Source organism: Phasianus colchicus, chromosome 27, assembly GCF_987193195.1.
Source record: "Phasianus colchicus chromosome 27, bPhaCol1.hap1.1, whole genome shotgun sequence".
NCBI classification, from domain to species: Eukaryota; Metazoa; Chordata; class Aves; order Galliformes; family Phasianidae; genus Phasianus; species Phasianus colchicus.
The window spans coordinates 5,308,010-5,329,820 of record NC_143462.1 but is presented as its reverse complement, the minus strand read 5'-3'; the positions used below and the strand labels follow the sequence as shown (position 1 = coordinate 5,329,820).

Below are 21,811 nucleotides of genomic sequence, written 5' to 3'. Positions count from 1 at the left end.
GAAGTGGCTGAACTCGGCACAGCAGCAAAGCCCAGCACAGGGTTTTGGGAAATGCACTGCTGGGCAGCAAAGCAAAGCAACCACGGCTGCAGGATAGCGTCCTTCAATGTCTGACTGCATCCCAAGGTGACAAGAGGGCCATTTCCCTGGAGGTGTCCCAAGGCTGTGGATGGAGCCCTGAGCACGATGAGCTGGTTGGGGGCAATCAGCCCACGGTAGGAGGTGGGGCTGGGTGGGCTGTAAGGTCCCTTCCAACCCAACCATGCTGTGATTCTATGACTCAAAGGTGGTTTAGGGTTTTTGCACCTGGTTTACAACAGGGGTGCCTGCAAAATGGAGCTGCTGCTTGGGGAAATGCTGTGGGTGTTGGGGCAGAAGGAGATGACGGGGGGCTGCAACCTCCAGCTCCCCCTGTATGGGGCCCTGTAAGAGGGGGAAGTTGCCCCAAGGAGAAGCAGAACGAGCAGCGTGGGGAGCTGGGGTGAAAGAGGATGCAGCCAACAGTTCTGTGCTGTCACATCCCCATTGGCCCAGGGTGCACTGAGCTGCACACGGTTGCCATCACAGCCTCAATCCACGAGGAATTCACCCTCGAGAAAGCAGATGGAGCCTGATTTCACAGCCAGATCGGGCAAATTTGGGTTAAATTCTGAAAAATGAATTAGCAGCTGGAGCCAGCTCAGCTTCTGCTGAGCTCAGAGAGCCCTGAATGTAGAGCATCATTTTTTCCTCCTCTTTATCTGTAGAAAGTAATGGGAACTTAAGGGAATCGTGGAGTCATGCGCTTTGATTTTTTACTTTTTTTTTTTTCTCTTTTCAATCTGTTTTTTTACAAAAGCCTGGTGTGAACAGGATGCTGCACTGCACCTCCCTCCCCTCCGGAAAGGAAACAGCACAGCAAATGCTTCTACCCAAACCTGTGCAATTCAGCCCAATGCTCTGTGCCTGCAGGCAGCCCACAGACACACACAGAGCCATCCTGCTGCCAGGTCCCTCCAGGTATCACAATGCTCCAGGTTTGGGAATGCACATCAGCAGGACTTGGTTTTGTTTGTTTGCTTCTTTTTTTTCCTCTCTCTTTTTTTTTTTTTTTTTCCTTTTTTTTCTCCTTTGGATCTGTTGGGAGCATCAGAAATAGGTCTGGAAGGAGCATTGCATGAGAGCTACTCACAGCACAGATAGCTCTGGATTGAGGCTTTCCATCCCTGTAGGTACAGAATACCAGGATGTGCACTGGGAATTGCCACTTTGGGCTGTTCAATTCAATAAAATCTGTTAACATGCAAGAGAAGGGAGATTTCAGCCCATTTTCCAAGAGATTTAATACCAAGGGATCTTTCAAGACCTCTTGTTAACACGTGTAGTTGTTCCATATGAATATTGCACAGAGTTCAGCCAAATTCCTTTCTACCCATGCAAATTCTCCATGGAAGATGTATCACAGCAAAAGATTTGGGGCTTTAGAGTCAATTTTGCAGGTTTGCTAGAGAGAAGAACATATTTTGGTGTTGCTGGAGGATGAATTTGTCTCAGAATATGCAGACAGCATGACAGGAAGCAAGCTGCTGATTGCATGGTTTAGGTTAGTTGATAAGTCAAACAACAGACAAAATAACAGCAGAGCTAAAAATAGGGTGTTTTGCAGGGGTACACAGAAGGATTCTGCTCTCCTGACCCAAACAAGTCAATAGAAATGGCTGAAATGAAGCAATAATTGATGCAAACTAGAATTCCAGCATTCCCAGTCAAAGCCTTAGGGCAAAAAGAGTGGATGTGCAGCACATGGCAGTGCTTCCTTCAGCCTTTATGGGATGGGGCTGTGATTTGATGGCTGCTCCCACCCCACAGCACTGTGGGAAGGAAAGCAAGAAATGGGGAATAGGAAAGTTACTGGAGAAGCAGATTAGTCTGTTGTGAGCAAAGCAGGATCTCCCTTAGCAGCGCTGAATAAAACTCCACTATAGATAATGGAACTTATATTTATTTAACAGTAACATACAGTATATAAATAGGGTAAATACTTTAAAATATACAATATATCACATTCAGACATCCTGTCAAAGAAAGGCAACTCTACATGTGTAGCTAAAACATGAACTGAAAGAACGATGCACAGAGAAAGAAGCAGATGGAGGAATGCCCAGGTCAGGTCTGGAGAATAGGAGCATACAACCACTACGGGAGCACAGAATGCAGCTGGGGATGGGTACAGAGGGCAGAACCATGGGAGCCTTCACACGATGCTTTCTGTGAGGCAGAGAGGTCTGGATGAGGTGTAGGGATGGTTCCACAGGCCTCTGCCTTCCTCCTATGGGACCAAGTGGTCAGAGGAGGAAGAGGAGGAGGAAGGAGGAGGGAGGGGGACACGCATCGCCATAACGCAGCCGGACATCTCTGACACTGGCAGTCCCCAGCCTGGCACCAAGTGCTGGCTGATGCTGTGGGATTTGCAGCTTTGTGAGCCACATAAAGACCCCTCCAGGTCAGCATCAGCAAGCCCCCGAGCCCATCACCACCAAGACCTAAATAGCACAGAGGTGGGTACAGGATGTAACACCTCGCACCACAATTAGGTGTCAATGTTTCACAGCCGGTCACACTGAGAAAGCAGCTGAGCTCATTCAGCCTACAGCCAGGCTCGGAGAAGCAAATTCCCACCCGAACTCACCCGGTCTCAACCACACAGCCCATCAGTGCTGCAGAGCACACCAGCATCCGATGCTCTTCACTAGATAACCACCGTGGATGCTTGGAGTTCACCCTTGCTGCTCTGCTGCCCAAGAGGAGGAACAGCTCCACCTATGGAGCTCACTGAGCAATAACTTGAAACATCGTCAGCAAACTAAAGCCATTCCCAGGCAGGAGTGGTGGGGCAACCCCACAAAATCCTGCCCTAAAACAGCAGTGCTGTCACTAGGAGCTGGACAGTGCTATCCCCTACACCAGAACCATCCCCTGCCCTCCCACCAGTGGTGCAGAAACCAAGTGAGTTTACCAGCCACAGCTGCTTTGCTCAACACTATTATTCAGCCAGACCAGCCTGCAGATCATCTAACCACCCTCCACCTCCCTCATCTCCTCTTCCATTTCCTAAATGAATGCAGCAGTCCCATTCAGTTATAACTGAGCTTGAATGCACCATTTCCATGTAGCTTTATGCTCATCCTCTGCTCTGCTGGGGAGGAAGGAAGAAGAAAGCTGCGAGCTCAGCAGAAAGTCACTCACACATCAGTGCTGCTTCTCTCCGAGCAACACACAGCCATGAATGCAGCTGCTTTGCCCTCCAGTGTCCACATGCAGCACTGCACCGTGAAAAAGGCCCAAATGCTACTTCAAATCAAAAGCATGCACAAAGATTTGGGTTTTTTGCCCCACTAATTACGACTAACGATGGACAAAAGGTTTAAAGCAAGATGAGCAGGAGACTAGAGACCAGTGTGAAAAATGCATGGTTATAAAGAGCAGTACACTTTTGTTATATCTATCAACACTGTATCTTCTGAGGACAGACTTCAGCCCCAACAGCACAATATAAGGGATTTTGGCAGGTGTTGCCATCAGGCAGTGAGAATCCAGGAGAGCACCAGCTTGTGTGACCACAGGGAAAGCTGCTTTTGGAGACTACACAACACCCTGTTGCTTCCACATCTATTCCCAGTTCAAATGCCCTCACCTGGTCTATCTAATTTCAGATAAATCATAGCAAAATGCAGCCATAAATTTGTTCTCTGTGCAAAGCAAGATGGAAGCATTTTGATTCTCCCCTCTGCTTTTCTAATGCAGGGCTTTAGATGTTGGAACAGCATCCTGCAAGTCAACACAAAATAAATCCCTGCCTGACTGAGGCTGGATAAGATCAGGCTCCACAACTGACCTAGGGAAGCATCTATGCTATTGGTGTTAATGAAACACAATCCTGAACTGATCCCAAACATCAGCCCTGACCCTGCCAGAAGATGGCAGCTTTGCCAGCACTGCTGTGGAAATAGTCCTTCCTTCTTCACAGTGCATGCTCTTGACCAACACCTGTATTTGCAGTGCAATGGGCACAGGCGTCTGCCCCACAGCTCCTGTTTAGGGAGATGAAGCAGAATTTACAACACAGAGTTGTACAGAAATAAAAGAGAGATTCTACTCATGTATTTACACAAGCACATTTCTGCTCTCCTGCCCACTCTTTCAGGGTGATCGAAAGCAAGAGCAGAATCAGAATATGATATGAGCATGAAATAGCTGCAGGTGTTTTACTTCCTGCTGATGCTTTGCTGGTTTGCAGCATGTACAAGTCATCCACATGGGGGGAGTGTCTGTATATAAGGTTTATGACAGCAATTATTTGAAAAAAACAATGTACTTCTGCATTATCTTTACCTGACACTTGCTCCCTGGGTTAAAATAAGGAAAAGTTTCTCTCTCTTGTGCACAAATTATGAGAATAAGTAAAATCAGCTTTCTTCTCCATGAGAACATTGCATAAGATCTAGAATAACGCGGGGATATTTTCACTATCTGGTCACAAAAAGATAAAATAAGTTTTACAATTTTTAGGGCTCTTTAAAATAATTAAAGCGTATGACAAAATAAAGGAAAATAGTTTGATAAAACCTCCAACTATTAAGTGCAATGTATTGATGACAAGATTCAGTAAGCAAAGCAGGACAGAAGCCTGCAGGTAAATGAAACCAGACTGAAATGCAACACAGACCATGGTAAAGCTCAGCAGCACAACATCTAGAACTCAAGTAACAAACATGTGACAGCCATGATCCCTGAAAGAAAAATGAAATACCCAGCTGACAGCACCTATGTGGTGCTGGAGCCCAACCTGCACGTTTCAGAAACAAAACCAAGTTGGGTAAAATGTCCCAGTGTAGGGTTTCCAACCATCAGGAAAAAAAAAAAAAAAGTGTGGTTTGATGTTTCTTAAAGGTTATTTGAGTGAGAAAATACGAACCAAGTTATTTACAAGGTTGTTTTTACTTGGCAAGATTTACTCAATGAAAGCTTAGATGTTCTTTAAAACCTTTTTACTCAACGCAGTTTTGAAGCAATCTGAACCTCCCACATTCCCATGAGCAACTACCAGCTTCTTAATTCCTTACCCTCAGTTAATTTCCAATTTAATAGGTTAAAAAAGATCTTATTAGCCAAAATATCAGCTAGAAGAGGAAAATGTGGGAAGCACTGGCAGAAACAGCAAGTGACAATAAAGACACATGCCCAACTGGGCAGAGGAACTATTGCTGGATTAGTACAACGTCCTCTTCCAACTAACTGAGCCTTGTGCTTGCTGTGCAGAATCTCCAAGGGGCTGCACATAGGCATGTGTGTATGTGACCTTCTAGGAGAATGAACATTCACAGTCACCACTGGAGAAAATTAAGGTCTCCAGAGCTGCCATCACAAACACAGCCTGGCACAGCACCCAGGGGAGGTGTATGGCTTCATCTTTCCCTGCTGGCAGAGCTGGCTGTATGGACACTACAGTGTGTATTCCCTGCATAAAATCACTCACAGGAAAAGTTCAGCTCTGCCCATGTCTGCATCGATGATTAAGAACTGACCACAAGGACAGTTGTACCCTCTTACTTCACCCAACTCCTTCCAAGTCTTCATTCCTTTCCAGCTACAAAACTCAGATTTGCTCATTTGAACCAAAGCTATATAAATATATTATTATATATTTTAAAAAAAACCAACACAAATGCAAACATTTACCAAGAAAGGAAGAAAAGTTACAGTGAAATGAGGCCTTGTTATTGTCTTAAATCAGGCAAGCCAGGAATTTCCATGGGGAGGCTTGTCTGTTTTCAGTCCTGTTCCAAATCACATGGCTGTCTATGCATCCTCTGAGCCAACTAACACTCCCTTGTCAACCAGGTGTGCTTTTAGCGTGTTGAAGATGTGCAGCTGCTGGTCTGGCCTCAAGGTTAAGAACTGCTGGATCAGTTTGCTCGGGTTAGGACCTCTGAAACACAAAAGCATCGTTACCAGTGAGTCTTAGTGCTCTGGGAACTCAAATGCCTATCCATTCACAATAGTTTTACCCAGGAATCCAATTTCGAGATGGGGAAATGGAATCAAAAGAGACAGCATGCTGAGCTGTAAACAAAACCAACAACAACCAAATCTAATCTGTTTCCATAGGACGCTGGATTTTGTGCTATTAACAGATGCTCCTCCTCTAGAATAGCAACACTCATGTAAATTCAGTTCCTCATCTCCTTCAGTACAGCTTCTGTGCATCCCTGAGCTTTCTCCTATTCTTGAACATTTGTATACCGCAGCAGAACTAAAATTTTGCTGCTTGATCAGCTCAGGGGAAACCCTGTTCAAGATTCACAGGAATGCAGAAGGGACATGCAAGAAGACTGGAGTAACAGACCTTAGGAAACTGATGGTGTTTCCAGCTCGATGTGACTGTTTTAGAAGACATTTCCCTTTTCAAGCCCCTATTCCTTCTCTTTCTTTGTCTTGTATTTTTAGATATTTATCTCACAGGAATATAAACAGTCTCATATTGCAAACCTGTACTGCATGTCACTTGAGTTTGAGTAGGTCCCAAACTTCACTGGAAACCAATAAATACCTGATAAAGCTTGCGATGTACACGTTCACAAAGGTAGCCATCAGATACTGACAGTCAAAACGATCCATGATACCTCCATGCCCTGGAATTGTGTTGGCAAAGTCCTGTGCAAAGCAGAAAGGATTACATTAAAGTTTCAGATGTCCATTACCTGTATTTACTTAAGTATATTTATGTGCCACTCTCACACCCCTCTAATTATTCCCAGAAGGCAAAAGTCAGACTAAGAAGAAATTTTGCTTGATCTCTCCCCTGGTTCTAAAAGTATCTCCTTTATGAAGGCCACCAGTGCCTGACAACATCAAGGCTTAACTCAGATCTGTCACTCAGAGGTCAAGGAAGGTCAATGTTTATCACTTGCAAATGTGTCCTGCCTTTATCTTAGCTGCACAGAGATTGTTTGTATCTAAAACCAGCCTGCAAGACATCAAGGCAAGCCTCAGACTGCAAAATATCCTGACTGAGTCAGGATGCTTTTTTCATCTACCTCCAGTTCTGCACCAAAGCACTGTCTAGAATACTGTAGTTGAAATTTTAAGGCCTCTTCCCACATCCATTTAATAAAACTTAAAAAACAAACAAACAAACAAACAAACAAAAACAAAAAACCAGAAACATAAAACTGAATCATGCCCCGCTGCTCTATTTGTTACTGAACAAACATTCTCTCCCTTCCCCAAGCTCCCTACTTGCCTCCTTGGAGAGACTGTTCAGAGTGGCAGTAACTGTTCAGTCTTTACATTATCTACTGCAAATGACAGTGCATATCCTCACCTTAATTTTGAAGGCTCTCTTAAATCCGCTAGCAAAGAAGCCTCCAAATGGCCCAATAAGGGAGGCAAAAGTAGACAGTGCAATGCTGTGGATTTGGAAGGGGTACATCCGGACTGTCTTCTGCAAGGGAAAAAAAAAAACAATATGTTAGAGAAGGATTTCCACCTAGAACAGCACTGCTCACTTGTTGCCCGTCTTTCTCTCTTCACCATGCTCTAGGCCAGCTGCTTTTCAAATGGGTTCATGTCCCACCAGACTTGGAATAGTTGCACAGGATCTTCAATCCAAATGGAGCACCACTGAATTCCCCCCATTTTCTGGATATACCATCATCCCTTGTCATGTTCCCTTGAATTCCACCAAAAAACAGCCCTAATTTCTTTTTCTCATGTTCCTATCATTTCCTAAGGCCTCAATAAATAGAAAGAGTCCTACCCAGCCCACCACAGACTGTAGCACCAAGGGGATGTTGTACTCCTGTAGCTGGAACAGCTCTGATGGCTCACAGTCCACTGTGAAGCTGTTGGTGTCATTGTTGAACTCCACTGGACAAGTGAAGCACCGATACCCAGACATCACATAGGACAGCTTCAAAAGGAGAGAAATAAAGATGCAGTATGAGAAATTATGATTAACATCTTCCTCAGCAATGAGACAGAGGAGCTCTTAAGGGAAAAGGCCACTCAAGGAGACATGGTGAGGAGAGAGCTACGCTGCCAGCTTCGCTAATAAGATTACTTTCCTGAGAACAGTAATTGGCTGAAGGCAGAGTAAGCATTTCTGTTTAGTAATTGCATCTGTTCAACAACCAGTAATCAGAGCCCTTTACGAACAAACTGAGACAGGTTGCACTATTTGGCTGAGCAGATGGATGCAACACACAGAGATCGACACAAAACCAGGTACAAAAAATATTCCAAGAGCACCGAGTTCCCCACACAGCCTTTAGAATAGGCATTTATCCAATAACAGCCCCAGATGCTTTGGCTGTACCCACGTACAGCATCTGCGGAAATGCTGTAGTCTCTCCCCTTCAAGGTACAAGAGAGAATGTTTTAAGGATAACTAAAGAAATGGATGTGTCACAGGGTCTGATGGGGACTAAAAACTTCCTGCAGTGTCCTGCTCCATCAGTAGGATCTGCACACAGTGCAAAACACAACCACAGACCAGTTCAAATCCAGGTCAGTAGGAAAAAGGTAAATTTTCTGAAAAGAGCCAGTAGAGTTTAAAGTTTGTGTGCACTTTTTAGCCAAAATTCTGTCACCTTACATATGGAAGCCAAAGAAATAAGCAGCACGATTGCTACTTACCAGTAATCCAAACAAAACGGTGGCAAAAAACCCTCCAATAAAACCCTCCCAGGTCTTCTTTGGGGACAGCTGCCAGAGGGAGAGAAAGAAGGGGATCATTACAAACTGTGCACCTATGCTCACTGCAACATACACTGGGGCACGCACCAAGTTTCATTTGGAGGCTTGCTTCAGACTTCTAAAAAGCCACAAAACTGGAGATCAGGGAACACAGGATTAATATCTGAAGAAGATAAAATGCATCTTTTGTTCACCAAAGAATTACAAACCTTGATTAGTGGGGTGCGGCCAAAGAAGAACCCAAACATGTATGCCATGATGTCATTGCAGATCACACAGGAAATTGGGACGATGAACCTACATGGGGCAAAAGCAAAACCATTTGAAGTGTCAAATCAGACAAGTCCAAGGCTTAACTAAGCAAGCACCTGCCTCTTAAAATGTTTTGCAGGACTACCACATGAATACCTTCCTATCCGATACAATCTCACACGTTAGGAGCAATGGCTTACAGCTCTCAGGACAATCTCAAAGGTTACTCCGGTGCTCTGGACTAAAGAGCATGTTGTGTACCCAGAACAGATTGTTTTAAGCACATTTTCTTTGTCACACGTGGCATGCTGTTAGATAGCTGCCTTCTTTTCCCCCAGAAAGGCTGCACTTCAGCTGTAAGCAGGCTGCTCACAAAGCACTCTGGGCTGGCTGAGGAGCGCACAGGAACAAGCAATCTTCAGAGCAGCCAAAATTAGTTCCTGGCACTGCTGGTCTGGGGAAGATGGAGACGGAGAGCCCCATCCTGAAAAGGGCTTCCCCTCTGCACAGCAGCTGGAGTAAGCTGGGAAAGGCAGCAGGTTGCAATCTCTTTTCTTTCACATTGATGCTTTTAACATTATGCTGGCAGCGCTGCCCACAACCAAGTGCTTAGCAGCACTCTCCTGTCCACTTGCCAAATATGGGTGGGCAGAAAAGGCACTGAAATGGGCCTAGGACTGCCTGAGATGTCCCTGAACCACAATTTGCAGATGCTTTAATACAGCTCTCTGCACAAAGTAAGTCCTAAGTACCTGAGGAATTGCTCAATATTTTGTTTTTCTATTCTGAACAGGAAGCACTTTGTTGTTGGTCATTTGTTAAGAAAAATAATAATAATAAAAAAGTTTTTAACTCAAAACGTGGTAAGAGATTCCAGGAAGACTTTATTATGGCCTAACAGTATATAAAGGGGACTTACAAGAACGATGGAGAAAAACTTTTTACCAGGGCTTGTAGTGACAGGACAAGGGACTGAATAAGAATAGATGTATGGAAGAAATATTTTACATGAGGATGGTGAGACATCAGAACAGGTTGCCCAGAGAATTTATGGGTGCCTTGTCATTGGAAGTGTTCAAGTGTTTGGACAGCATTTTAAGCAACCTAATCTAGGGAAAGATGTCCCTGTTCATAGCAGAGGGTTGGAACAAGATGATTTTTAAGGGTCCCTTCCAACCCAAATCATTCCATGATTCTGTGACAGTCTGTATGAGGCTGCAGAAATCAAAGCAACTCAGAACACACAAGCAACTCACCATATCATTCCTTCAAACAGGTTGTGAATGATGAGGTGCGACTGGGTAACAACAATTAGCAAGGTCACATGGGTCCATCCAAACTGGAAGAGAAGACAGCATGCAGTCCAGCCTGCCTTGAGACACTGCTCACACACACCGCTGGCAGAAATCAGATGCTGTTAGCTACCTCTCAGACTGAGAACAGCTCATGCACATGTGCTAGCATGCACCTTCACCATGAGAAACACCAAGAGGCATGAGAAACAGGGAACAGCCACCCCTAGTGATATATGGCATATTTTTCAGCTCAAGCCCAGAACTGAACTTCATTGGGTAGAGTTCTGCCCTTTCCTCTCCCATACATCTCACTCAGCCTTCTGACTAGCTGAGAAGCAAAAGGTTGATGGATATCCAAGCTCTTTCTCTGATTAAACTGGAAAGCAAAACTAACCACACTGATGGTCAAAAGGAGCAATTCCTCTGACATGTGGGAAAAGAAACATAGCCAGTCAACCCCAGTGGCAATCTACCCTCAACACAAAAGTCAAATGCAGTCACCTCAGCTTGCAGAACGTTTCTTAAGAGCATCCTCCAGTGTAGAGAGAATTCATGACTAGAGGGAAATTTTGTCGGATTATCTCCCCAAATCTACAATCTGCTCACACTAACTTTCCTTTGGGTCAGCGTTACAGCACACAGCCAGCACAGAAGCAAGTATTTATCTACGTAACATTTTCAAGCAGCCTATATTATTTATCATTCTGCCTCCAAGTGGGGGCAGCCAGCCCCTGTCTAACCATACCATGTAAAACTGGAGGCGATAGTGCTTCTTCACCAGGCTCAAGACAAACATGCAGAAACCTGGTGAGAGACAGAAAAAGAGTGAATGGAGGAAACATTTCTTCAACAATAAATATTTCCCTCCCCCCCAAGAGATAGCACACTTGCCTACAAGTTATACTTGTATAGTGGAACATCAAGCCTAACTGTCTCATAGCGTTTAGGGAGTTTTCTTCTACAGAGTCTTGTTTAAGTGACTTGTCACCCTGTGGTCAAGTTACAACATCACTAAGAACAGAAATAATTTCTTATAGATATTGAATTGTATACAATGCTCAGGGCAAGAGTAGTTCAAGCAGATTTCAGACTTCCAGCCTAGTCAGGTTTAAAAACAGAAAATGTGGTCTCTACCTGTTAAGTAGAGGGCAAAAGAAATGAAGCGGTGGTATTTGCTGAGAATTCGCAGGGGCTCCTCCCTCTGAACCAGGGTGAAGAAATAATCTGTCACAGTCTCACCATAGAAAAAGTAGTTAACACAGAGTAAGAAGTACCTGTGGAGAAGGCAGATGCTTGTTAGCAGGAACCTAAAAGGCTCCTAGAGAACACAGATAGCGGCTCTGCATTTCCAAAGTCTTTACATTGCTTTTATACACTGCAAAGAGCCATCATCCTGCAAGTGATGGGCAGAACTTTAAATGAAGGTGACATTTCTAAATGGTGAGAAATAAACTAGTGGCAGCATCACTCAGCTCCACTCTGCAATGGATTGTATGGTTTGATTGTCTGCATTGTATGGTTTTGGCTTTGGCCTTCTGATGCACAAGGATAGCCTGCCTTTAGGTGGCACTCCTCAACAGGCCTCTGTGAGCTCCTGCATGCTGAAAGCACCACCCATACACCCTAAAAGCACTGCTCCTGCTCTCTCCTCAGCCTCTCTCTGGCAGCCAGAGCTGCTCAACACAGTTATGCCCTCAATGTTCAGCCCTGCTTCACAATCACCTACAAACACCCATCCCAGCAACCATGTCTGTCACTCAGTGGTGACTGTCAAACATCCATGCTTCATAAACAATGGGATAAATTTTATCAGCACAAGTTCCATCAAAATAGAAGGCTTTTCCCTTACAAGTGCTGCTAACATATTACACTGGTCAATACACAGCAATCCCCTGGTCTCCGGTTTGGAGCTACCTGTCTACAATGAGGTGAAGCTGCACACAAACACTGGGAGAGGAGTAGTCTCCCTACTCACCAGCTGAGTGTTCTGAACCAAGGCAGGTCATATGAGTGATACACATTATAGCCAATAGTGATAATCTCATGGAAACATTTGATCTGGACACACATCACCTGCACAAAGAGACAGCAGCAAGATGTAACAGGTTGCAACACCTCCTTCCTCAAAAATGGAAAAAACATTTCATAATAGGAGGCTCTGAGCAGTCAGCCCCAGCAACTTTCTCCCCTGCTGCTGTGAACACTTACTATTGTCATTAAGACCATGGGTCCCAAGTAGATGATGATGAAGAAGAAGGTGATCATTGCCAGGGTGAGGATGCCTCTTACCCACCAATTCTTCCATCTAGGTCACAGAGAATGAAAGAAGTTAGTGAAAGCCAAAACAAAGTTAGGAAGCAGGATAGCACTTCTGTTCTCTGCATATCATTAAAGCAGGAAACTGAGCCCTGGAAACCTCAGATTTCTTCTTGGTGCTGCAGAGACCTTGTTCTACTGATCAAAGCCTGGCTACAACAGCTGCAAAGTTACAGCTTAGTTCTTAGCAGGGAAGACTGAACACCACTAAATGTAGAAAATATTAGTCAGGCACAGAGTATCTCAAAATACTGAAAGAAGCAGGGCATCTGTTCCTGTTCTGCTGCAGGTTTCCCACACCTTAGACAAGCTAGGAATCATTACCAAACCCTGCAGATCTTTTTCCACAAGAAGCACAGGCTTTGGCATGTTGTACCCTTGTTACTGTCCAACAAATCTTGCCTTGAGCATCTCCCATTCTCAGAGAACACCTGAGAGAGATGCTTTTTCCTGTGCCCCAAAGTAGCCTGCAGAATATATTCCCAGCTTCTTCTCAAATCTTGTCCTTATCAGCACATTTTTCCCCACGCACTCCTACACAAGTAGGTCACACTAGTGGTTAAAAGCCATCACAACTGAGTGCTGAGAGTGATGTCAAAGCTGAACAATGTCTTCAGCCTCACCAAGGCCTCCCTTCACCCGCCAAAATCAAGCAGGCAGTGATGCTGCCCTCCTGCAGCACTCCTCTGCCCTGATCCCACACAGAGCAGCCTTGAGCACTGCACTCTGCTAGCCTTGCTAATGTTACCATCACTTTCTGCTTCCTGTTTGCATGTGAAAGAGGAAGAAGGCAGCACTACCAGGACTGCTCATTTAGCTTCCAGCAGCCATCACCACGCTGCCAGGGCTTGGAAAGCCACATGGCAAATGCAGGAGCACTGGCAGCAGAGCAGAACAATGCTGAGCGGGGGCTACCTTGAGGACAGGTTGGAGAGAGCCCTGTTCAGGACCTCTGGAGTGTCATCTGATGTTGGCACCGGGGGCGATCCTCCAAATTCAGACTTGCTTTCACTGTCTGATGCAGTCTCTCCATCCAGCTTGTTCTCAGATTCTGATTCCTGCAACTTAAAGAGAGAGAAAAGCTTTTCTAGGTACAGTGGCAATGATGAATTTCGCCCAGAGAAGGAACTCTGGGTGTCCCATCCCTGGAGGTGACCAAGGCCAGGCTGGATGGAACCTGGGGCAGCCTGAACTGGTGGGGGCAACCATCCCACAATAGGGGTGGGGAGCTGCAAGATCCCCTCCAATCCCATGATTGTGTGAGTGAAGAAACTCAGCAGTCCCCAGGATGCAACGCCAAGTGCCATTCTCCTTCTGCAAACAGGAGAGGAAGAGGACAGGAAAACAGTCACCTAAAGCACGAACATTACATGTTTTAAGTGATTTCCACGATGCACTTTACTCTTTGGCATCCTCAGCAGTGACTACAGGAAAGGATCTGTTTCCTCTGAACAGTTAAAAACACTTTGCAGTTGATTAAGAAGCGTCCGGAATACAGCAAGTGCACAAGGCACATGAGCTTGTTAGCAGGAATTTTTACAAGGTCTCTCAATCCCCCAGGCAGATCTCCAAGAATGCAGCATTGCCCAAATTAGACAGAAAGAAAGGCCTCCAAGTACACAGGCTCAAGGCTTCCAGACAGACTTTTCAAGTGCTAAATTAATACGTGGGCACTAAAAATAACACTGAGCCCATCCTCAGAAAGTTGAAGAGGAAGAACATGGCTTATCACTCAGACCCAGCCATCCTCTCTGGCCACAGGAGAAACATGTAGAGGAAAGAGACAGCACCTGCTGTCCCTGCACCCTGTATTATTGCTCCAGAGCCCAGCACAAAGTCCTGCATATGGGGGTAAACAAATAAAGGTGAGGCAAGAGGTTACTGAAGACCAGTGGTAGAAAAAAGATTACGAGCAACCTCCCTCTCCAGAGCAGTTTATCCTCTAGCCCAGCTTAGGAATAGAGGACAGACCCAAAAAGGCACATTTTGCCCCTCACTTCAGCATCCTGCTCCTTGAAACAAGGAAGGAAAATGCCAATCCCTGGGGAGCAATGAGCAGGTGGAGTACAGGGCATTTGGCTTCAGAGCTACTTTAAACTCCTGAAAAAAGAGGAGGAAAAGAACAGGAGGAAGCCAAGTGCTGGGGGCTCTGCAAAAAACACAATCTCATCCTTTTGGAATGTTGCAGCCCCCTGGCTCTCCTATAATCAGAAAGCAGAGACCCCACCAAAATAAATGCTGGGAGTGGTTTGCTGTATCCGAATCGAGAGAGTATTTACAGTTCACTGGAGCAGTGAGACTTGAGTGGCATTTCTCTTAGTTAAGGCAGGAAAGGATAACTGCTCCCCAGCTGTAAGGTAGCAGTGGCTGCAGGCCAGGTTCTTAGAACAGACAGGACAGCTACATGCTGTCAGATGGAGGCAGCTAAAAATACAATGGTGCTTCCGCAGGCATGTGAAGAGCCAGCACTGCAGCCATCACATCCCACGATGCCTCTTCCTTGCTGGGCTCTGTGCTTCCCATTCCCATGGGCCGAGGACACGGAGGAGAGCTAAAACAAACACTTCTGCCTGCACTCGTGAGGGGATGAGGAAATACAGCTTGGCTTTAGTTCAGTTTCTCCTTCTGGACTTCTAAGTTACCTTTAGGAATAGGGATCTATGAAAGAAAAATGAATGTGACCAATTCCATTTAAATGAGTATGGAAGTGCTTGCTTAGGTACTTAGAGTAACAGCCATTATCTGTGCAAGCTAAAATCAAAAATCTTAAGTAAAATTTTAATGCAGTCCAAGTATTTACCAAATTGCACAAGTCACTGGCAATGTGATAAAATGTGATTAAATGCTGAAATAAGAATGCAGATCCAAGCCAGCATTCCTGCATCTTATTCCCAAAGCACTAGCATTGCTGGGCTAAGTGCAAGGCAGGCAAACTGTTCCTTGTCTGTGGTGCAGAGGATCAAAAGTTTCACAAAGTGCTCAGGGACCAAAAGAAAGGGAAAGAGCATGGATGTCTTTTTCTCTTCCACTCCTGGCCAAGAATAGGAAGGATAAAAGCAACTGCATAGCTCAAGGGACAGAAGAATGGGATGCTGCAAAGAGCCAACCTAGCAGTGTTAGGATGGGCAGAGTGAAAATTTAAGCTCATTACAGAGTTGATGCTTCCATGAAGAGGTTGCGACTGTGAGGAGTGGGTCTGGGCTGCTTTAAGCCATAGACTGCAAACGCAGAGAGCAGTAATGCCGGCACAACCAGCACTTCAGGGAAGATGTGTCTAATAGATGGTTTCCTGCCATGTTCCTGATGCCTCTTCTGTGCTATTCTCTCCTATTTCTGCAACTGAAACAAAAGCCTACTTGGAGTGAGTTAACCTAGATATCCTGACATCTCCTTCCATAACCACTGGACTGTGCTCTCTCCTTGAACCTTCAAGAGACCTCTTTGGTGCAGATCTGCCAGATCTGCTTGGCCAGCACCACAAACAAGCCCAGCACTCATTCAATTCATCAACTCAGATACTGAAAAGTTCCTTAAGAAACAGGAGAATAAATAATGCAGGGATAAAACATTTGTGGACAAATATTCTACCACCCTAAGGATAAGAATCATGGAGAAGTGAGTTGTCATAGCTGCCCTTAAACAGCTTAACTCCTGTAAGCAAGAGATATGAAATTTGTGTTCACATTTCCAAAGGGTTTTCTCGCAGCAGAAGCTGTGAGCACTTTTTTTCCCCCCCAAGTATCCGTGACATGATCCCAGTTGCCATAGAAACAAGTGAGCTATCTCCCTGCCAAACATTTTCTGCCCAGTACAGAGATACAGTTCAGTATTCAGTGCTGGTAGATTAAATTAGTTGACGAAATTCTATTCTTTGTGCACCTTCCTTGAAGCAAAGCACTGCTTTAGTTAGACTTTCTGCCAGGCTAACAAAACACAGTGATGGAAAGTGCCAATACACCATTAAAGAAAAGAATACTGGCTGGGGCACAAAGCATCTCATGTCCTGGGCAGGTCCAGGGGAACATGCTTGAATTTCTCATGCTGCGCAGTTGTCCTCAGAGCAATTAAATTCAAGTATCTCATGTTCCTGCATCAAAACACCCACCAAGTTGGTGCCTGCTGGATCTTGTCCCAAAAACAAAACAAAACTCAGTGATGAAGGTCAGTTTCCATCTATGTTGATATGGGACTCCTTTCCCCATCCCCCCCAAAAAACATACTCCAGTGGAAAGCACGCACAGAAATTAGGGCATGCTTATACACTGAGACCAGTAGCAGATAACATCAAAAAAGGGTAAATGTTTGCACAGAGGCTGAAAGAACTAAGAAAACACCCACTGCCATCTCACGTTCCCAAAGCCGCTCACTTTATTTTGAACACAAGCAAGCTTAGCTTGCCAGGGGGATGTGATCAGAGGTATGCATAGTTTGCATTTAGCAGAACAACTGTCTGACAGAAGAACCTGAGCTCAGTGTCAGCAAATATGATTGATGTAAAGTTGCACATCCCTGTGACTCATCTGGCTAATCCTCTGCCTGGTCCCCAGCTCAGCACACACTCTGGGCTCTGTATATTCCAGGAAATCAAGAAAGGTAAATGCAGCAGGCTTTGTGTCCTTTAGAGAAGCTACTGTACACAAAAGAGCACAAAAATAGGTTGTTAGTTCTGGCATTCCCCCAGAACTTCCTACTGTTAAAACACAACCTGCCTCCTCCCTTGTAACACTTGAAGGGATGTTTTGCAGGCTTCAGTGCTGGGTTCTCCTGGCTCTAAGTGACGTCACTCCCCTATCACAGCATTCATTGAGCCAGCAGCCCTCACCATCCCTGCAAAGACAAAAACACGAGTACAGAAACAAGACATAAATCTCCCAAGCACCTCTGGGATCCATTGACTGAAAGCAGCTCTGCCCCACCTCGGAGCCACGTCTGCACACAAACATTTTGATCTCTTATTTGGAAGAGCTGTGAGAAATGAGAGAGAGAACAAACAGCTCTGCACCAACACGTACTCTATTTGCATCAGAAGGTTAGTACAGGAAAAGTCTATTTTTGTCCTCTGAAATGAGAGCTTGCAATGGCTGATGGCTTCTGACCCTCAATTCCTTCAGAGTTAGACATGTTTTTCCAAGACCTAACCAGAAAAACGTCTTACCAGTCCAGTTAATTTGCTGCCTGTGATGCCATCTTGTTCCCATCATCTACCATCACTCACTTTATTTGAAGTAATCAAAGAAAGGACTCGGCCCAGTCTACTTAAGTGTAATTCCAACAAACCTAACAGACTTCTGAAGACATGGCTACCATAATGCGACAGGGTCCTGCACCGCTGTTTCTCTGCATTCTGCACCCCATCCTGAGCCAAACGCTGAACCTGGAGCTCCTGCAGCCCTCCCAGCACACAGCCCTACACCCTCAGCACTGGCATTCCAATGCTCAGCATCTTTAGAACACTTCTGATCACAAGGGAAAGCTTGCAAAATGCCTGGAAGTGCAACAATCACGAGGTTTGGACAGCAGAGCCCATTGCCTTTCATAACACGATACAGATGCAGCCAGACAAAAAGTCACCTCAGCATCAGTCCACTGCTGGGTTGAGCTATGAAAAAGAAGTCCTCTTCATTGAACCTTTTTCTGAGTAAGGAAAGAGCAAGGCTCTTGCTCCTCAAGGCCTTGTGCCATCAAAACAACACTCCTTGCAGTCACTGTTTCTACAAGAAATGAGCATCCCTGGCTGCTGTGGGTGGAACGCAGTATCCAAAGACTGCCCAGGAAATCCACCTGCATGGATGACTATAGAAAAATGCTTCTGCACAGACTGCCTTTTGCAGCTCCCGCCTTCTGAAAAGAGAGCATTTTCCAGCAAGACACTGACTGCCTGTGACAAAGAGGTGGGTAAACACAACCAGAAGTGACGTAAGGGTGTGAGCTGCAGCCCAGATAAGCCTGCCTCTAAATAGCCCTGCCCTCTGCTCCTTCCATGGGAACGATGTCTGAGATCCTCTCTGGATTTCAGGCAGCCACCAATGCAACATCCTAGCAAAAGAAGGGAAAAAAAGAAATGGGAAGACCTTCTGTTCTCGAGTCACTGCTGAGGAGCGATCTTAGAATGCCATCAGAAGAGCAGAAGTGTTTGGGGCTCCATTCATGCATCATGAAACAATTTTCTTTTATACCTTTGCAATTGAATCTGGAAATTGGAAGATAAAAATGTGATTTCATGGGATGTGCACAACACAGGAGAGAAGACTCTGACCTTCAGTTTTACATAAAGCATGGGGCTGCCATGCAAGGGAACCAGTCTGCAAAGTGAAGGGGTTTATCTAGTAACAAGAAATAAAACCTGTGTCAATCATCTCCCAACAACATTAATGGCAACAGTTAACAGCACTTGTTTGGGCAAAAAGAATGGGCACCAAGCACAAGTTTCCCTGCTTTTTTAACTAGAGAGATCAGATGGAGTTCACTCATCAAACAGATGTTGCCTTGTTCGTATTGAGACGAAGATTGCATGCTGCACAACAGCTCTACAAAATTGATTTTAAAACGTTTTTGCATGACGGTCTCAACTGAAGCAGCACTTTCAGCTATATGCATTGCTCTGTGTCAAAGAGGAGGACAACATCAAAGCTGTGACACTGCGCAAGGGTTATGGGACCAGAAAGTGAAACCAGCCTTCTCCTTCCCGTTATCAAAACGGAGCAAAGTGAAAACGAGTTGAAAACACAACTTTCCAAGTCAATTCTTAAAACCAGCCTTGACATTTACATCTGCTTTTAACTTGTTTCTATCAAGAAGCTGAGTGTTCCTTTCAGCAGATAGGTTTCTGTAGAATACAATATGCATGGCTGAATTAGTTTTTGTGGCAATGCCAACTGAATGACAAAGCAGAAACAGGGATCTCCTCTCCTGACAGCAATACCAGCATTGGGCACACAGAGCACACGAAATTCTGCTGTGTTGGCTTTATACCCACCATTATTCCCAGCCTCTGCCAGGTATTACCAAGCTCTAAAACAACAGTTTGATGTCATGGAAGACAAGCCTGCCACAGAAGCATACTGCCATAGGAAGTGCAATGGCACAGTTTTTCTAATACAGTATTGCTGTTACCAGGTAACCTCCTACCAGGCTTGCTGTAGCAGTTTGGGGAAATTCTCTGCCTCCTGCAGCTGCCTGCTATTGTTAGGAGACATCATGCTCAGCACCTCCAAAGAGCTGCTCTTCATTAGCTGAAAACATCTTTTTTTTTTCCCTTGCAACTCATTTAAGCTGAGCAGCATGACACAGATATTACCCTCCCTCCTAAGGACACTTCAAGTTATCAACTCCAAGGTAATACTAGAGAAGCCCTTTAGGAGGTTCAATGTGTTTAAAAAGCATACTTGCCTGAAGATAACAGGATTGCACTCAAAATAGCGGCCCTCTGACCTTCCTTAGGAACACATCACAAGCAGCTAAAGCAAGATCGCAGCTTGGCTGAGGGAGTTTGTTTGCATGCCAGTGAAGCAGCACTGGTACTTGCAGGCTTCTGAGGGACGCCTTCCAACTCCCACCAAAGTTCTGGAATATAAAAGTCCCTGAAGATTTTCTGCTGCAAAGTCAATTCTGAGTGAGACAATGCACTTATCTAGAGGTTAAGTTTTGCTCTGGGCACGGCAATGAAATAAGGATCTTATGGAGATCTGGATGTTGGACAGCTGCATGTAAGAGACAAAAAAAGCAAAACCTCAGATCTACACGAAGGAAATCCATTCTTGATGCTGTCTGTGCTCTCCATTCCAATACCCACTCTAAGCATATTGGAACCAGCAAGCTTACTCAAACACAGCTCCCAACAGGTGTTAACCTGACATTTAAAACAGTGTTAAATGTAATATTTAGCAGCATTAAATGTAAAGTTTTGATTGAAGAAGAGAGTTTTGCACGACAATTTTGTGCTTCTCTGAATACTTCATGCATCAGCAGAGGAATCATATCAACACAGTGCTGCTAAGGGCAAGCATTGGGCTGCCCCAAAACACCTGCATTGAACTGGAAGGCAGCAAAGAACTACTTTTTCCTGCAGTTGTGATTTTGCGGTTATAATCCGCACAGAGAAACTTTTTTTGGACTGCTTATTCCTCTTGTTCCTTTACACTTAAGTAAGACGTGTGAGCAAAGCAGAGGATCACAGCATGGCTGGGGTTGGAAGGGACCTTAAAGGCTGTAAAACTGAAATGGCTTGGGTCGGAACTCTCCTTAAAGATCACAGGACTTGGGTTTGGGTTGGAACGGTATTTAAAGACCAGAGAAATATGGAATGGGCTGGGGAGCTCCTGAAAGATCATACAGCCATAGGTTTGAGTTGGAAGGGTCCCTAAAGATCACAGAACCACGGAATCACAGCACGGTTGGGCTGGAAGGGACCTGAGAGTGGGCTGGGAGCCCCTCACCAGCCTCGGGCACCTCCGTGAGGGGACACCGCAGCTCCTGCGGGCGATGCCAAGTTCCGAGCACCGCGTGTGGGGTCGAAGCAGAACGGAAACCATCAGATTTCCCCTCCACGGCCGATCCTCAGAAAACCACCGCCGTTAAATCCCATTAAAGCACTGCTATTTCTGCTGAAGGAGGAGCCCCGCGGGCCCTTCCAGCTCGGGATGCTCTACGAAACGCCGCCGAGCGAGGAGCTGCACCGCACCCGAGGAGATGCACCCCGCCTGGGCCTCCGCTCCCCGCCGCCGCCTCGGGGGCTCCCGCTCAGCCCCCGGAGCCGAGGCCCGGCTCGCTGCATCGCCATCCCTCAGCAGAAAGCTTCGCCCCGCCGCTGCCGTTACCCACCTTCTCCTCGGGCTCCCGCTCCCCGCACAGCCGCTGCCGCAGCTCGCTCATCCCGACCCGCAGCTCCGCTCCGCGCACCGCCGCTGCTGCGCGCCCTCCGCAGCCAGGGACGGCGAGAGGACCGGGAGCCGCCCGCCAATCACAGCCGCGGAATGGCCGCGGGGGGCGGGGCTAAGCGGCAATGGCCACGCCCATGTGTACCCGGATGTGAGGCGGCCGCCGCTGTGATGGTGAGCGCGGGTGCGCAGCTGGCGGTGGAGGAGGGAAAACGGCCCTGAGCGTGGGGCGGAAGAGCAGACCGGAAAGCGCCGTGCATGGGCGCTGCCTGAATCGTAGCGGTTTTGTTTCAGAGAGGGAATTCCCCTCGGTGTTCGCTCAGGCCCCGAGTTTCT

The 21,811-nt window shown here is 45.9% G+C and overlaps 1 protein-coding gene across 2 annotated transcripts; it reads right to left on the bottom strand.

Moving 5' to 3' along the window:
* Positions 1-2,409: 2,409 nt before the first annotated feature.
* Positions 2,410-21,626, bottom strand: CDS2 (CDP-diacylglycerol synthase 2). Of its 2 annotated transcripts, none has more exons than XM_031608021.2 (13): positions 21,420-21,626; positions 13,515-13,663; positions 12,492-12,588; positions 12,259-12,356; positions 11,418-11,557; positions 11,029-11,087; positions 10,245-10,327; positions 8,946-9,033; positions 8,677-8,745; positions 7,799-7,951; positions 7,364-7,483; positions 6,590-6,693; positions 2,410-5,968 (listed from the first exon to the last, which is right to left on the bottom strand). In XM_031608021.2, exons 1-13 carry the CDS (start codon positions 21,468-21,470, stop codon positions 5,839-5,841), a joined length of 1,341 nt encoding a protein of 446 aa, XP_031463881.1. In that variant the 5' UTR covers positions 21,471-21,626; the 3' UTR covers positions 2,410-5,838. The 2 variants fall into 2 exon arrangements, with proteins under 2 accessions (XP_031463881.1, XP_031463882.1); XM_031608022.2 differs by having other exon boundaries at positions 13,515-13,657.
* Positions 21,627-21,811: the final 185 nt, after the last annotated feature.

Excerpts from the sequence above, each read along its gene's own strand:
- CDS2 (XM_031608021.2), bottom strand. The coding sequence starts at position 21,470 with ATGAGCGAGCTGCGGCAGCGGCTGTGCGGGGAGCGGGAGCCCGAGGAG. Across the intron at positions 12,357-12,491 it reads CCATGGTCTTAATGACAATA|GTGATGTGTGTCCAGATCAA; the intron begins GTAAGTGTTCAC and ends CTCTTTGTGCAG. Across the intron at positions 8,746-8,945 it reads GCCGCACCCCACTAATCAAG|CTGTCCCCAAAGAAGACCTG; the intron begins GTTTGTAATTCT and ends TCCCTCTGGCAG.